General features: G+C 42.2%; 1 protein-coding gene across 2 annotated transcripts in view; it reads right to left on the bottom strand.

Annotated features, from left to right (window-relative positions):
• Positions 1-3,280: 3,280 nt before the first annotated feature.
• Positions 3,281-12,928, bottom strand: part of INTS4 (integrator complex subunit 4) — a 33,302-nt gene continuing 23,654 nt past the window's right edge. For both annotated transcript variants that reach the window (XM_051778787.1, XM_051778788.1), the window contains exons 18-23: positions 11,363-11,493; positions 10,397-10,456; positions 8,552-8,711; positions 8,096-8,239; positions 7,279-7,399; positions 3,281-4,929 (exon numbers count right to left, since the gene is read on the bottom strand). In XM_051778787.1, coding sequence (XP_051634747.1) covers positions 4,736-4,929; positions 7,279-7,399; positions 8,096-8,239; positions 8,552-8,711; positions 10,397-10,456; positions 11,363-11,493 — 810 coding nt within the window. In that variant the 3' untranslated portion in view covers positions 3,281-4,735. The remainder of the gene's footprint in view (positions 4,930-7,278; positions 7,400-8,095; positions 8,240-8,551; positions 8,712-10,396; positions 10,457-11,362; positions 11,494-12,928) is intronic.

The following is a 12,928-nucleotide window of genomic DNA, read 5'->3' as shown; positions in this document are numbered from 1 at the left end:
ATTTGAGAAAAACTGTGGGTTCCTCACACTGCTGCTGCTACACGATTCATCCTCCCAAAAGGCATGTGAGGAGCAGAGCCCATATTGCATTCCTAGGTGACTTTCAGAAGTGAGCCCTACCCAGCTTTGTGCTGCAGCCTCTTTATTCTTCCCTTCATCTGGCAACTCGTAGGATACAGAAGATTCCACTTCCAAAACAGGGAGCTGCAGTGTGCAAAGAAGTGGATTTCTGTTTTTAAAGGCAAACTGCTAAGTTTCACCACCATCAGTACAAAATTTCAGTGTCAACAAGGAGATTATCTGTTGTAAGCCTTTTCCATCCTTGTCTTCTATTGCTGCTCTCGTCACAGCTTCCTGAGTCAGCGTTGTCAGTTCCCAAAAAGCGTCTGCTCCACTTGGGCTGCTCCAGTCCCTGAAAGCCCGATTTCCTTCTTGGTGCCTGAAATTGCTTTTGCTACATGGTGGAAACAGCTGGGACTGATTCATCAAAAAATTCCACCAGAGCTCAAACCAGTGTCTTTGTTAAATTGCTGCTTTCAGCTAGAGCCATAAATAATTCATTAAAATTACGGGCTCATCTCCCAAATCATGGGAATGCACTTTTATAGTGCAGGATTTCTCACATACACCATTGCTCTGCCTCCCACCAGGAAAACTATGTCCCAGTAGGCAGCGAACTCCCACCCTGACACTGAAATTAAAGCCGAGCTGCGGCTGGGCTGGGAGCCAGGAAGATTCCACCCCAGCTGCTCCGCCGCCCAGCGGGTCAGTCCCCAGCCCTTATCTTTGTGCAGCAGCATGTGCGAGCTGGCAGCCAGGACAAACAGGCTGTAAAGAGGCTCACTGACACACCGAATGCAACACGACCAGCATTCTTAAGGGACATCAGGCAGGAATTGTGCAAAGCGTGGCATCCCAGAGCCTTCAACTTTGTTTTGGAGTCCCACTAGTATGGCATTAGCAAACTGTAAAGTAAAAAGACAGCCTTTCTGCATTCCTGGTGCCTGCTACTAAGAATAGAATGGAAGATGCAAGTGAAATAAAATGAAAAAAGTGATTGTAACTCACACAAGTGAAACAGGATTCCACAGGAAATCCATTTCTGTCAGCTGGAACCTAAGATGACCTGCACAGTATGGTGCAGAGTGCAAGTCTTATGAAGAGCAGCTGAGGAGGCTGGGAGTGTTCAGGCTGGAAGAGGCTCAGGGGGGACCCTATCTCTCTCTACAACAGCCTGAAAGGAGGTTGTAGCCTGTGGGGGGTCAGTCTCTTCTCCCAGGTAGCAAGGGACAGGATAAGGGGAAGCAGCCTCAAGTTGCACCAGAGGAGTTTTAGACTCGATATTAGGAAAAATTTATTCCCCAAAAGAGTTGTCAAGCATTGGAACAGGCTGCCCAGGAAAGCAGTGGAGTTGCCACCCCTGGAAGTGTTCAAAAGACATGTGGATGTGGCACCTGGGGACATGGCTTAAAGGTGGGCTTGGCAGTGCTCTGTTAATGGTTGGACTCGATCTTAGCAGTCTTTTCCAACACAAATGATTCAGTGATGTCATACAGTCTGATTTAAACGCATGCCCTGTTCTTCTGTCTTCTCAAGAACTTGCTTTGTACTTTTTGCACAGAGTGTACCTGCCCACTTAGGTCTTTTGTACTTTTTAAAATAAGGGAGGTGAAAGCTACAGCAGGTCCAAGTTAATGTCTCATAGGCTTCAACTTTGTTCCTAATACATTTATGCATTGTTTTAAGAGCTCTTGACTTGATAATTGCATTATTTACTTTCAAATTGGCCTAATGAATTTTGGTGGACTTGAGCAATCTAAATACGAATTTCCCACTAAATGTTTTCAGAGTTGGGCTTCCTCACACAGAGATGCCATGTGTAATTAAATCCAGAAAGTTAATGGTAAACAGGACAACACATTTTCACACCACTAAGCTACACCTCTTTCACATGAGGTCAGCCTTTTCCTTGCTCTGCCAGATTCTTGACCCTCTTCCCTTACCTCTAACTAGGAGGTACAGTGAAGAGGTGAGGGCTGTTTGAACATGGTTAGTTTTTAGCAAATTATTTGCCCTTCCTTTGTAGATTGCTCAGTCTCCCTGTGGCAGCAGCTGTACTGGCACAGTACAGTTCCTACCCTTGGAGCCATCTGAGAGAACAGAATCTCCCTGTACTTGGCTGATTGTGATCTGAAGTCCTCTGTTCCCTCTTCAACAGAGATGAAAGATGCAAATTATCTTTGAGCATGACTACAGCCCTTTGTTTTTCTTTTCATTCTGAGATCAATCATCTTATAGGCTATTGCAGGGCAGAAGCCCAAAAATTATCCAAAATAAATGACAACTGGTGAATGGGTAGAAATGATTCTGAGATGACACAAGGTCCTGCAGCTCCACAAAGAGCGTGAACTCTGGTATTTTTGAGAGCAGAAAAACCTGGGGATGGAAGGAAAGAGCCAACATCTAGATTTAAACAACTACAGTAACACGTGCTTTTTATACAAATTTCCTTTCAGATTTCCCATATATTGGAACATGGCATGAAATGGTCAGTCTCAAGCACAAATACAGGCTGGGTGGGGAAGGGATTGACAGCAGTTCTTTTCCACAGCCCTTCAGTATTGGATTCCCGTTGGTAATACAGAAGGCAATTGATCTTTGCCTAATATGTTGCATGGAAGGAGCTCAAGGACAGCATGAGGGGGAAAAATGGTAGAAATTTGATCCAGTGCTTAGAAAAAGAGAGAAAGATGCCAAAATTCTGATATTGAAAATATGTGCTGTGCCTACCACAGCATCCATTATGGCCTGGAGCATATGGACACCATTTAAATTAGAAACTTTACTGGGATGACAAACTGCAGAAATACTCGTGAAGTGCAAAAATGAGAGGAAGGAAAAAAAAGTCCGTAATGAGCTCACTCAACTCGTCAAGTATCCGCCCAGACACAGAGATACATCAACCCTGCCTGCCGGGAACTGAACTGAGGATGCCAGAGTCAAGTCAGACAATAACAACTCAGCTGTCAGAGGTGCAGAAGATTTTCAAAACAGCGCCCCAAAGGTGAAACACCAAAAACCAGTTTGTAAGAGCAGAAGCACTAAGAAAGGATATTTAATTCAAGAATATCTAAAGCAGCAGCAAAGTTGAATGGCTATGAGCCTTTGCGCCACAACGTCAGTCCTAAAAAATTAAAATCACAAAAAATGTGCAGTAATTGTATTAGCCAAGTACCATGCAGGCATCCATGTTCAGTCATATAATAAAGAGGAAACAGAATAGCACGAGTTTTCCAATTTTATTGCAGGAAAGCACATAAGGGGTTATTATTTACACTAATCTCTGCATAACTGGAAAGTATTTCTTCACGGCTTTGTTTAGTTGCTAAAAATACATCTTTTAAAAACCAAAAAACCAACTGATTTATGAACACAGGTAGCATTTGGCTGCTGCACTAGAATTTCACACATTAAGTCCTCCTAGAAAATCATACCAAAGGATTGCTACAAATCATAGGAGGTTCCTCGGTCCACTAAGCCTGGCACACAGAAGTGATGCACAGACACACTTCCCAACAGGAATGCCAGATGGATCACGTTTTAACTAAGTTCTTGTTCCTCTGTAGTCCCAGCTCACCTCCAGAAGGGAACACTGACAAGTTGCTTGACTGCTGCTTAATTGAGAGCATGTTCAGCTACTTCAGCTGATCAGAAAGCCTTTGAGTGCCAAAAGTACTGCTGAGTTGAAAAACGTAGATTTTTCTCATCCTGCTAAGTATTGGTTCAGGCCGGGATCACCACATGGAAACAGATCCTGTAAAGCTTAATGCGACATCATTAGGAATTTTCCAACTGGTACTTGATTACATTGTTCCTCAAGATGTACAAATGTGCAACAGGAGAGCTGGGTTACATCTCAGGGATGGAGATTGTTCTACTCCATTTCACATAAACGAACAAAAGCCATAACAAACTGCTCTGTTCCTGTAACTCAGCTAAATTCCATGTCCTGCTGATTGAAGTTCTGCTGCTGGCACGAACAGGTTCTTTCTCCTCCTGCACCATGAACAACCTGTGCCCTCCCCAAAGCTGTACGAGCTTCAGTACAGCTGTAGAAGATGTAAACCAGCTCCAGATTTAGCCTATGGCAACTGGCAATTTCCCTCAGAGGTGCAGTTCCCATGCAAGAACAATAGTACTTTAGAATATGCTTTTTTACTAAGAAATTAGGTACCAGTGCACAAATGCAAGTTTTAGACACTAAAAAACAAAACAAAAAAAAAACCTCCACAAAACAAACAAACAAAAAAGATCAAATCCAAACAAACAAACCCCCACAAAACCCTGAACTCCTCAGCTTCACTTAAGAGTACTGTAAAAATAACATTGATTTCTGTGCCCAAGCATTTACATAGTAAATACATAGCAGAAAATGTACAGGCCTTGGAAAGAAATTTTTGATACCTAAAAACTGAAGATATGGCCCAGTGAAATTACTACTGCAATGCTGATTGAGAACTGTCCTGTTTTTGTTAAGTCAATGTAAAAAGACCTGCATTTTCTTGAAATCACTCTTAACTAGCTGAATAACTCTGCTGCTGAGGAGACCAACTGTTCTTCAGCAACTTTATTTTGATGTCTGTTTTGGCTTGGTTTGCTCTCTTGGACAGAGCATCTTGTTTTCTTGTAACCCAACCTAGCAATCCCATAAATAGGTTTCTTTTAGCAATAGACTTCACCGCCTGGCAGGTTTGGGCATTATATACACCTTGACAGGTTTGCTGAATGGTATGGTCCCCTCTATGCCATTTTCAGATGGCGGGAGAGTCTCCAAGCTCTCACTCCAGGTAGATTTAGGAATTCTAGCAGATGCCTTGCTCCTGTTGGAATTGTAAGCCAGTAGCAACCTCACTTCAATCTGGCATGGCTCTGCAGAGAAAAAGAACAGAACAACCCAAACATGACTGTCATTGCACAGCAAACCAACACTGAATGGATTTTATACCACATATACTGGGTAAGTACAGAGCCATTCTGGTCTGCCCAGAATCCAGTCTGGTGTCTGGAAATGCAACTTTGCCATTACTTTTGGCACAGCAAAACTAAGTACTGTTTCAGGTTCCCCCACCTTCTTTGCCATCACTTAAAAAATCTCACCACTAACTTACTTTTAAGTTATTTTTAAAAGTTGCAATTTGTAACTCCAACCAAATAATAAAATCATTAAAATCCCCACAGAACTTGCAGGGCCTGCTCACTGGATTTATGGCAGGATCAATCCAGATGACATCTGATAAGACTTGTGGCACGGGAGATAACTTGAAGATTCTCTTCTGTTGGAGGCTTTTGCACTGCAAGACAGCCTCTCCCTCTTTCAGCAAGTGCAGCTAGGCAGATACTCCTAATCCTGTACATAGGATGATTTCACTTTACTCTTCTCACAGTGGTCACAACCAAATCGGGATTTTAGTCTACACAGTATTACTCTCAGCAGCCTGCTGGACTTAACATGCCCAACAAAATTTTCCTTTTTAGACTGAAAGAGAGATTCTTTTAGGTTTTCTTGATGGACTTGTACTAGTTTTGGCTGGGATAAAGTTAATTTTTCTTTATAAAAGCTTGCATGGTGACGTGTTTTGGATTTGTGACCAAAATGGTGTCAACAGCACAGGGATCTTGTAGCTATTGCTGATTAGTGTAATACCCATGAGTTTTCTCATGTTGCCCTTCTGATTCTCTTCCCTGTCCCACTGGGGAGTGAGCACCACGTGGTTTGCAGGGCTTAACTGTATACCAGGGATAACCTACAACAGGAATACGTTAATGAAACTACGGAAACCCACAGGATTTTAAGTCACATGCAGTGGAACTCCAGCCGAGACATCATCAGCACCAGACAGAACACAAGAAATGACCCTCTTTCACAGTTACCCCACAGTTCAGCAAACACCTCCCTGAGCTCACCTTTTACACCACCAACTCTTCTGTTATGTGCAGCTTGCAGTCACCTCTGTCACTTCTGCTCTACACCCTGGCAGTTAACCCACGCTTTGCACCTGGGCATTCTCCTGTGCTTAGGAAAGCACACCCTTTCTACTGGCCTTTAACCAGTTTCATTGTCTTGAATTAAGGCAATTTCTCCACTTTGAATTCTGACCCTGTTTCCTGAGCCCCTCCCAGCTCAGTGTCCTCCCCCTGTTTTATATGCTTAAGTGCCAGTGTCAAAGTTAATAATTAAAATAATGGCTAGAGGAGACACCAGAACAGAATCCCTTAGGGCCATACTTAAAATGCCCTTCCAGTGGATGCTGCAGAAGTAGAAATAAGGACTTCATTCAGCTCCTTCTGGTACAGGATCAACCTTTAAACACAGATACTTCCAGTCAAAGAAACAATACCATGTCTTCTTTTCCAAAACAAAACAAAAGACAGCAGGAGGAGTAAGTACACCATGGCAGTGCTATATAAAAAGGAGTATGTGAGGGAACATGGCAATAAATAAAATTCTGTTGGTTTAAAAAAAAAGATCGCCAAATGCAATTAAAAACTGCTCAGAAAAAAAAACGCTCAGAGACCCCCCCCCATTTGAATAAACGTGAAGGGATTAAACAAAGACAGGACAAAGGGAGCTGTGAATGAAATACTCTGCTTTTGTTTCAAGTCCACAAGGCAATTACTGAAGTGCTTCCATGAGGGAGTGTGACAACTGAGACTGAACATGAATGTTGGAGTCACGTATTTCATCACAGCTAAAGGGTGGGTTTTTAGGGCATTAAAAGGGTGAAAGTTTAATCAGCAGTGCAATTGTACTGCTGTGTACATACAGTTCCAAAGGTTCTCTGCCATGCTCAAATACGTGTCAGATCCGAAACAATTAATTCCAAGGAGTCAGTTTACCATGACTCCTTACCTTTACAGGAGGATGCAGACCTGGCTCCTGCAGCTGATCCTGCTCTGCACAGAAACAGGTGAACTCACCTTGAACACGGCTGTGCAAAGGCTCCCAGGACTCTCCCAAGAGAGCAGCACCTCCAGTCATCTCTGGAGCAGCAATGCCCTGTCAACCAGGGAGACATAACTGCTCAAAGACTGTGAGAGCACAAACCTGATCAACACTAATGGCAGCATCAACCACAGCTTAGACTCTAGGATCCTCAGAGCCCCCAAGACTGTGGGCGTGTACATCTTATGTGCCAGGGAGTGGGATGAAGCAAGACACGCTCCTGTCCTAGAAAAGTGCAGCCACACAAACACAGGAACTTGTATCATTTACATTACCTGTCCAGGCTGTGTGTGAGAGGTAAACCTGAGTTATCAGCCTGTGCCTTCCAGGGCCAGGATTTCGGAAATCAGCTGGTTTGGGATGGATTAGCTGCGCTTGTCCATCTGGATACAACACCTAATGAAAAAAAAAAAGAAACAACTGAATGACAATTGTACTGGGGATCTCACCATGTGGACTACTTAGGTAGTTTCTGTTTGAGTTGGGAAGGCAAGGACGTGGGTTTTAGCCTGGAGCCATGACAGAACAGCCACATGTCAGCCATTCAGAACCACAGCACAGGGGGAAAAAAACCCACATTGACATCAGCTTCTTCCTTTGCATCATAACTGAGGTTTTAATCCCTTTGTTATGTGGTGACGTTGCATGTTTTACTTAGATATTACCATGCCTACCTCCTCAGCCGCATTTGAAACTAGTGATTCAGCAGCAGGGAGAAAAGCTGGAATACAGACAGACTAGAGCCTGCATATTTCTGTGCTGTTTGGAACAGCATTTTTTGCTCCTCCTTCTCCCACTACATCAGCTGGAAGTTCACCAGCATTTGTTTGTGTTCATGTCTGGAACATGCCCAGTGCATGTGGAAGCACACAATGACATCAAAGTGCTCAAAGCAACCTCTCAGGAACTGCACCCAAGTCACCTGAGCACCCTGTAGACAAGCCAGTTTCTGAACATGTGGTCAAAACACAGGAATCCAACATTGTTACTAATAAAGCACATAATTATTTGCAATTTAAAAGAATTGACATCCTTAAAGAAACTTCCCCCAAGACACAATCTTGTTTGCATTTATGTCAAGTGACTTCTTACCTGAACTTTAACAGTTCCTTGGGGATCTTGCACATGTTCCAGAGTTGCATCAACATCCAGTGCCACAACCAACCCCGATGTAAACCTCAGGGGATTATCAGATTCACCAGTAGGCTCAATGATATTTGCAGTAGCTCTATGGAGCTGTTAGGGGCAAAGTGATTGGCAAAAATAAGGAGGTAGGGGAAAGAGGAGAGAAAAAAAGTATGTAATTACTGCTGTCCTTAACAGAGAAGTGCATGAACCTTGCAATTTTTTTTAGATACTGCCACAAATTGTTAAGTTTTGCATAATTTTATCAGTAGTGCTGAGTAAGAAGACGAAGCCTTTGAAGAAATAACACTTGTAACTGACCAAGAACCTGAATTCTAAAAACTTCATGGTATATTAGGAACTAGTCAGATGCTGTGACAGTCCACAAGGATATTGCATTCTAATTCTCTGTGTTAAACCAACCTGCTCTGGAAGAGGAAGGTGGAGGAAGGTACTTTGTCGCAGTGTTGTCTGAAGAATCTTAACCACTTCTGAAGGCTTAGACGTCACAAGTCTGGGCATTAAGTCCAGCAATTTATCTACAAAACTGCCTTGCATATGTGGGAGCTCAGAGATGAAACATCTGTGATAGGAATAAATTAAAAATCAAATACTTTGTTTCAACTTTTTCTACAGTACTGTTATTTTCAGTCTAGCTACTTAATCCTTATATTTTGTTATAATGACAGAATTAGACACATACATTCCTCTTGTGATGTGCATCTCACATATACGAGAAATTATTTTGGCTAATTGTGTTGGGGCTGTGCTGTGTGCTCAAACTGACATCAAGGGCTATGTGGTGTGGCCAGCAGGTTGAAGTAGGTGATTCTCCCCCTCTACTTTGCCCTCATGAGACCCTACTTGGAGTACTTTGTCCAGCTCTGGGGCCCCCAACGTAAGAGGGACATAGACCCACTGGAGCAACTTCAGAGGAGGGCACAAAAATTCTCAGAGAACTGGAGCATCTCTGCTACGGAGACAGGCTGAGAGAGTTGGCATTGTTCAGCCTGGAGAAGAGAAGGCTCTGAGGAGACTTCATTGCAAATTTTCAGTACTTAGAGGGGACTTAAAAAGAAGAGGGAGAACAACTTTTTACACAGGCAGACACTGACAGGACAAGGGAGAATCATTTTAAACTACAAGAGGAGAGATTTAGATCAGATTTTAGGAGGAAATTCTTCACTGTGAGGGGGGTGAGGCACTGGAACAGGTTGCCCAGAGAAGCTGTGGATGCCCTATTCCTGAAGTGTTCAAGGCCAGGCTGGATGGGGCTCGCAGCAATCTGGTCTAGGGGAAGGTGTCCCTGCCCATGGCAAGGGAGTTGGACTCAGATTATCTTCATTGTCCCTTCCAACACAAACCATTCTGTGATTCTATGATTTTATGACTCAGAAGGGACTTGGATAGGTAGTGTAGAGACACAGGTATCCTGAGCAAAATCTCTATTTCCGATAAAATTCACATTTATTTGTATTCCATATGCTTGGCAGTTGTGGCTCGTTAACTGATGAGAAAAGTGGACTGAATTCACCCATACGCTAATGTCTACCTCATTTGATAGCTGAAGAACAGAACTGCTCATTTGCTTTACATCTTTTCCTTGCATCAAGTCTCAGGATCAGCAGAACTCATCACTATTTCATAGCATCACAGAACCACAGAATAGTTTGGGTTGGAAGGGACCTAAAAGATCAGCTAGTTCCAACTCCCTTGCCATGGGCAGGACACCTTCCACTAGAATCGATCTATTCATGAAAATTGACAATTAATACATTTATTCTCTCTGAAAGTAAAGGTGACTAATAAGAGGTGGCAAAAGTAGTAGACAGGGCCAGGAAAGATACTGCAGAATTCTTGTCTGACTTACTGCTACATGTAGAGTATGTCAAGAGTAATCAGGTTTGTTATTAATCCGTGAAAGGTCAAAGTGCATCAGGACTCTCGAAAACAGAGTAACAAATGAAATTGAAGTATGTATCACAACAGCATCCACTTAAGGTAGATAAATCCTTATAAATACAAGAAAAAAAATCAGTTTTTCTAAAAAAAATTAATTCACGTTCCTGAAGTACCAGCATAATATCCTGATGTTAAGTATTTCAACTACAAAGCTTCTTCTTGCTTTATTATTATCCCATGATAATTCCCAATGTAGGACAGCAGGGAAGGCAGATGCAAAGAGATGAAAAACAAACAGAATATCCCCTGTTGACAATGGTGATAGAACTTTCTAACATAAAGTGAAGAAGCAATGGAGTTTGTCACCTCTGGAAGGAATCCACTTCTTGTAGAAATTTTTCACACATCCCAAAAAGGGGTTCAACTCTGTAATGAAAATAATATTCCTTGGTTTAGTTTCAAAGAAAGAAAAACTGCTCTGTGGCTATAAGCATTTAAGCGATTTGGAAACCCATTAAAGCTCCTAAACCCAGAAAGATCTTAAAATTTCTAGGCCAGAAAAGTGTTCCTCACATCTATATCCCCCCTCTCACAAAGAAACCTTTTTGCATAAGGCACTAATTAAGTTCCCAAAACCAGTTAGAAAATATTTCCAACTATAAAACAAGAGGTTAAAAGGCAAGTATATTATGGACCTCTGTGGTAACACAGTAAATTGATGGCAAAAAACTCAAAACAAAGCAAACAATTTAGGACACCAACTACTTTGCTCTAATTCCACCAAATGCAGTTCTAATTCTACAGCCATCAAAACCCATGTGTCACTTCATTTTCAGCAGCCAAAACGAACCGCTCACAGCCTCCTGTGTACCTAAACCAAGCACGCACAGGAGCAGTTTGTGTCTGAGTCACACACACATTAGTTGCAGATCAGTCAAGAAGACGATGCTTTTCTGATGGTAAAAATTCAGCAACTAATACTTAATGAAGTAAACATGATTAGTGCATTATTTTGATACCTGACTTTTTCTCATTTAAATAAGTTCCAAGCATCAATTCTACATTTTTAACCTATTTATATGCTCACTGCTGAGAGAACTCAACCCCCAAAACTCATCTTCCTAATTTTGTCATTTAATTTATGATTGTGTCACTGTCCAGTTATACCAAAGGCAAAAGAAGGCTCTTCACCCTGAATTACTTTAGCAAATGGTTATTGGCATGTTGTCATGTTTTGTGTCTAATTTACCCTTGCTGTTTTTTTAAACAAAGCTTAAGGAAACTAAGCTTACAGCTAACCCTAAGAAGACCCTTTGACCAGGTCATCCTTACCCTCTAGTGGTACGTGCAGTCACAATAAGCTGCAAGGCCTTTGCTTGCAGTCTCATGTGGTGAATAATGACCACTTGTCTACTTTCCACTCCGCTGTACATGAACTCCATTTTGTAGGTTTCTTCCAAGATCTGTCAGACAGACACCACAGGGATAAAAAAACCATCAGACTGCTAAGCTCTGGTACAAGCACGATCACAGTCTGGTATTTTCCCTCGTATCAAGAAAAACATTAATACATGAGTCTCATTCTTTTGGTGAAATTCTTCATGGTGTAAAGTGGTACCTCATACTAAAAGGTTATCTTGGTTATAATAAAGAAACAATTCATGAAGCTTGGCCTGAAATCAAACACTCCCTCCACCAGCAGTCTATCTTTTGATACTGCACTATAAAATTTCTAGGTGTAAAGCACTCAGTGAGTCTCACTGGCTACTCTGGAATGCAAACATGAGCAGCTCAACAGAGCAACCTCAGTGGTCCCGCTCAGGTTTGCATTTCTGAAGCCAGATCTGACAAGTTCTCCTGCAAACAACTTTACATTCTACAACACTTCATGTACTGCAGCTGAAGATGGGAACTATCACAAGATAAGTATCACCTTGGGTTACTTTAGATATGTTGTTAGAAGCTTAGACAGGACATTGCACAGTTTTACTCATCATACTTTATCTGTTGAATAGATGGGCTGAAGTAGACAAGAGGAAGTGCTCAAATTAATACAGTTGAGTTCAGTATGACTGTACACAAGCCAAGAACTTGCAAGTTATCTAACAGGAAATATTCCCTCACCTTGCATTGATGGGAAGTGATCTACATTTACCATCACAATAGATAAAACTTCCCAGGGGGTTCACATGCAACTGAAAGGGGCACCCAAGACAGACAGTTCAATCAGAAAAGATTTCAAAAGCTGGAAGTTTTTTATTTCTACTCATCAAGAGCAGAGAAGGCTTTGACACACAGCAGTACCTGCCTATCACATCTTAATTACCTGAAGACTCAAAATGTCAGTAGAGTTTCCCAGCAGATCCATGAACTTGCTTTTACCCTAGATTTGTTTCCAGATTATTTAATAGCTTGCTTGCTTCTTTTTCTTAGGGCTTAGCTTCAGTTTTTGCAGGATCAGATCATCTATACATCACAGAATCAGAGTAACGGACTGGGTGGGACCTCCAGAGGTCATCTAGGCTGGTGCCCTGCTCAGAGCAGGTCTAATTAAATTCCAATACGCAGAGACACATAAAACTACAAACACTTCCAGGGACAGAGATTCCCCCCATCTCCTCGGGCAAACTATTACACTATTTAACCATCCTTACAGTAAATTTTCCCTTTACATTTAATTGACATTTCTCATCATTTGCCCACTGCCCCTTGCCCAGAGCAGTCTGTCTCTGTCTCATCTGTATCCTACAATGAGACAGGGGTAGACAGTAGTAAACCCACCCTTCTCTAGGCTTGACCTCAGCCTCTCCTTATGAGGTGAGGACAAGCAGCTCACCATTTGCTTGATCTTTCTTGCTCTTCTGGAAGATGGCTGAAATGCTTGCCTTTTTACAGTTC

This window comes from Manacus candei, unplaced genomic scaffold (assembly GCF_025592945.1).
Source record: "Manacus candei isolate 608988 ecotype Guabito, Panama unplaced genomic scaffold, ASM2559294v1 h1tg000014l, whole genome shotgun sequence".
Taxonomy (NCBI): Eukaryota; Metazoa; Chordata; class Aves; order Passeriformes; family Pipridae; genus Manacus; species Manacus candei.
Note: the sequence above shows the minus strand (reverse complement) of the source record. Positions and strands in the feature narration are given on the sequence as shown.